Source organism: Otolemur garnettii, unplaced genomic scaffold (genome assembly GCF_000181295.1).
Source record: "Otolemur garnettii isolate 467f Iridium unplaced genomic scaffold, OtoGar3 scaffold00218, whole genome shotgun sequence".
Taxonomy (NCBI): Eukaryota; Metazoa; Chordata; class Mammalia; order Primates; family Galagidae; genus Otolemur; species Otolemur garnettii.
In genome coordinates, this window is record NW_003852613.1 from 529,507 (window position 1) to 532,578 (window position 3,072).

The 3,072-nt window shown below is 50.8% G+C and overlaps 1 protein-coding gene across 1 annotated transcript in view; it reads left to right on the top strand.

Moving 5' to 3' along the window:
• LOC105888185 (BUB3-interacting and GLEBS motif-containing protein ZNF207-like) overlaps window positions 1-3,072 on the top strand; it is a 19,065-nt gene that overhangs the window by 2,623 nt on the left and 13,370 nt on the right. The window contains exons 2-4 of the mRNA XM_023508033.1: window positions 1,045-1,268; window positions 2,022-2,092; window positions 2,362-2,460. Coding sequence (XP_023363801.1) covers window positions 1,045-1,268; window positions 2,022-2,092; window positions 2,362-2,460 — 394 coding nt within the window. The remainder of the gene's footprint in view (window positions 1-1,044; window positions 1,269-2,021; window positions 2,093-2,361; window positions 2,461-3,072) is intronic.

Sequence of the window (3,072 nt, forward strand, 5' to 3'; positions counted from 1 at the left end):
CCAATATCTGTTCTTAAAGTCTGTTGGCAGTGGTTGCTTCATCCTCCTCTGCCTGTATTTCTTGGACAGTTCATCTGAAGCCTTGGTTGGATTCAGGCTCAGTTCTTGCAGTGTATTTGTGTCTGATGATGTGTAAACTGTGGCAGGCTGGGTTACTTCCTGCTGCATCACAGTGGGAGGCTTCCATGTCAATTTCATCTGGTTGCTGGACAATGGAACCTGTAGCACCCTCCCTTCAGTGTTAATTATCTTTGTTTTGTAGAAGAGGAAATAGAGGCATCAGGAGCTTAGCCAAAATGCCCAAGGTCACCTAGTGAGTTTCGCCTGAACTTGGACTCAGATCTGGGTTGCTCTGAACAGCAGGGTCTCGGCCTCTAAGCCAATGTGGGTGGTGGTTATCAGATGAGTCATACTGGTGGGCTGTATGAGGAACCTCTTAACACTCACTTTGCTGGTAGTCACCAACTTTGAACAGTAGAAACAAGCAGACCTGTTGAATACAGGAGGAAGATCTGAAATAGAGGTGAGGGGGCTGATCCCCAGGTCCTGTCCCTCAAAGATTCCCTACCTGAGCCCACCTCTGCAAGACCTCCATGTGGGCTTCCTCGGGGAGGAAGTGCCCTTTCTCATACTCCCCAAATACAGTTGGTGTGCTCACTGGGGCCTGCATACCCCAAGCTGGTGTTGGCAGACTTGGCATTTATTCACAAAGGGGAGGTAGGGGCAGACTGACCTGCCAAGGCTAAGCTCACCCTTCCTTGGATGTAACATCCCATCACTTTCCTCAAAATTCTGCCCTTGGAAGTCAGACAACCTGGTGTGTATCCTGCCTATACCTTGGACGGCCAGAGCTCTGGTTCTAATTGTAAGGTGGACACCAGAGTAGCCTCTCCGTGGGCTTGGTGAGATGGTGCATGTTGGCCCATGTCAGTAATGGTGCTGGGTGTTGTTGGAAGGACTGTGAAGAAGCCTGGATCACTCTTTGGTCCCCACTCCACCCTTTCTGCCCACAGAGTAGGCAGTCACTGGCACCTTTTGTCACAGATGCCAAGAAGAAGAAGAGAAGGAAGCTGAAACCAAAGAAACCAGAACCCATCCTTCTGCGGGACCAGTCGACCTCCCCGTGCCTGCCACCAACCCTGCCACCACCTCTACCGCTGCCACCATCACCACCTACCACCACCAAGGCCTCCCTGCTGGCCCCATCACTCCCTGTCTACACCATGCCCAGGGTCTTTGGCCCCTTCCCTCCGCTGCCCAGCAACTCGGTCAGTGGGGATGTCCCTTGCTCCAAACAGTCCTGAGAGGAGCAGCTTTGGCCCCCATGCTCAGAACAGTCCCAGTGGCTCTCCTGGGCTATGGCTCTCAGATCCCTGCTTACGCAGCAAACCCTCTTTGTAGACAGTCTTGGGTAGAAAGACAATGAATAAACAGACAAAAGGAGTTTGGGGTAGGGGCAGTGGTGTGTACCTGTAGTCCAGCTACTGAGGAGGGTGAAGCAGGAGCAGTTCAAGGCTGTAGTGAGCTGTGATTGTACCTTTGTACTCCAGCCTGGCTGGGAAGTAGAATGAGAACTTGTCTCTTAAACAACAATAATAATGAAGTGGGCAGTTTGCTATGATGGACGGGTTTCATGAGAGTCAAAAGCATGGAGCCTACATTCTTGACCTCAATGAATAAGGCACCCTTGAGGTGCTAGGGCCCCCAAAGAACAATAGGAAAACCAGGAGTGGGCCTTTTCCCACGTCCCTCAGAGAGCCACCCCAGTGCCTGTCCCTGTGGATGCGTTCCCCATGCTGCCCTCTACCTGTATCTTCAGACTCCCGCCATGGGGGTCCCCCTCTCCTCAGGTCCCCATCCCACCTCCTGTACCCCTCACACCTAGCTCAAGGTGGGCATGGGACAGGCCTCATGTACCTGTCAGATGAGTGAAAGACATGTAGTTCTCATGGTTGTAGAAGGCATTTTTCTTCACTGTGAGGTCCCCAAACTTGTCCTGAGATTTCCTTTATTTCCTACAGATGGAGAATTTGGATACTTCAGGGTCTGAAGTGAAATTAAACTGGAATGGACTGTCATCAAACCCCAAGAGGTGGAAAGAATTTACTCTGGGCTCAAGGGAAGTGGAGAAGGAGCATATTGGGGAGCTTTCTGTGCGCCAGACGCGGTCACCCCGTCTTCCCCACCTCTTAGTTGATCCTCAGAGCCGTCCTTAGTGGTGGTTCTCCTCACTTTACAGGGGAGGAGTCTGGGCTCAGAGGTGTGCTCTGTGTGTGGGAGTCCCTGTGCTATGTCACAGAACTGCACAGGAAACTATGAAGGGGCCCAAGACTAATGTCCTGTCTCTGCCCTGTCTTGCAGATGCATGGTTGACCTGACGCCCTTGGTCCTCAACCCTGGAGGCTTCCATTTCTCGTACTTGGCTGGAAACAGTGCACACAAACTCCCTGGTTTCCCCTGGTAAGTATGCCTCTGTGCCTCCTTGGGGCCATCCTGGCTGTGCCCTGGCCCCAGGTTCCCTGCACCCTCCCCTGCCTCTGACAGGCATCATGGTGATGTGCACAGGGCTGGAAAAATCTTCATTATAATATCTTCTTCCACTTCCTGGAATGGAAGGGTGTAGGGAGGGGTGCAGAGAAGGTGTCAGTCTTTTCCTAGGATTCGTAACAGTGAGAATTTGGAAACAGACCACATAAAGGCCCAACAGAAAGGGAATGATAGCACCAACTGTGGACCTGGCCTGTGACTGAGATAATGATATGTGTGTTTTGCAAAGCAGAGGTTTGCCAAATGTGGAGTATTTTTATAAATTTACCTGCCTTTTCCACTAACATTAAGTATATTTCCCCATCATTGAATGATTCCAACCTGTGATTTAAACTGGCTGCTTCACTGCATTGGATGAGTTTTTATTTATTTATTTATTTATTTTTTAGAGACAGAGTCTCATTTTATTGCCCTAGGTAGAGTGCTGTGGCATCACAGTTCACAGCAACCTCCAACTCCTGGGCTTAGGTGATTCTCTTGCCTCAGCCTTCTGAGTAGCTGGGATGACAGGTGCCCGCCACAATG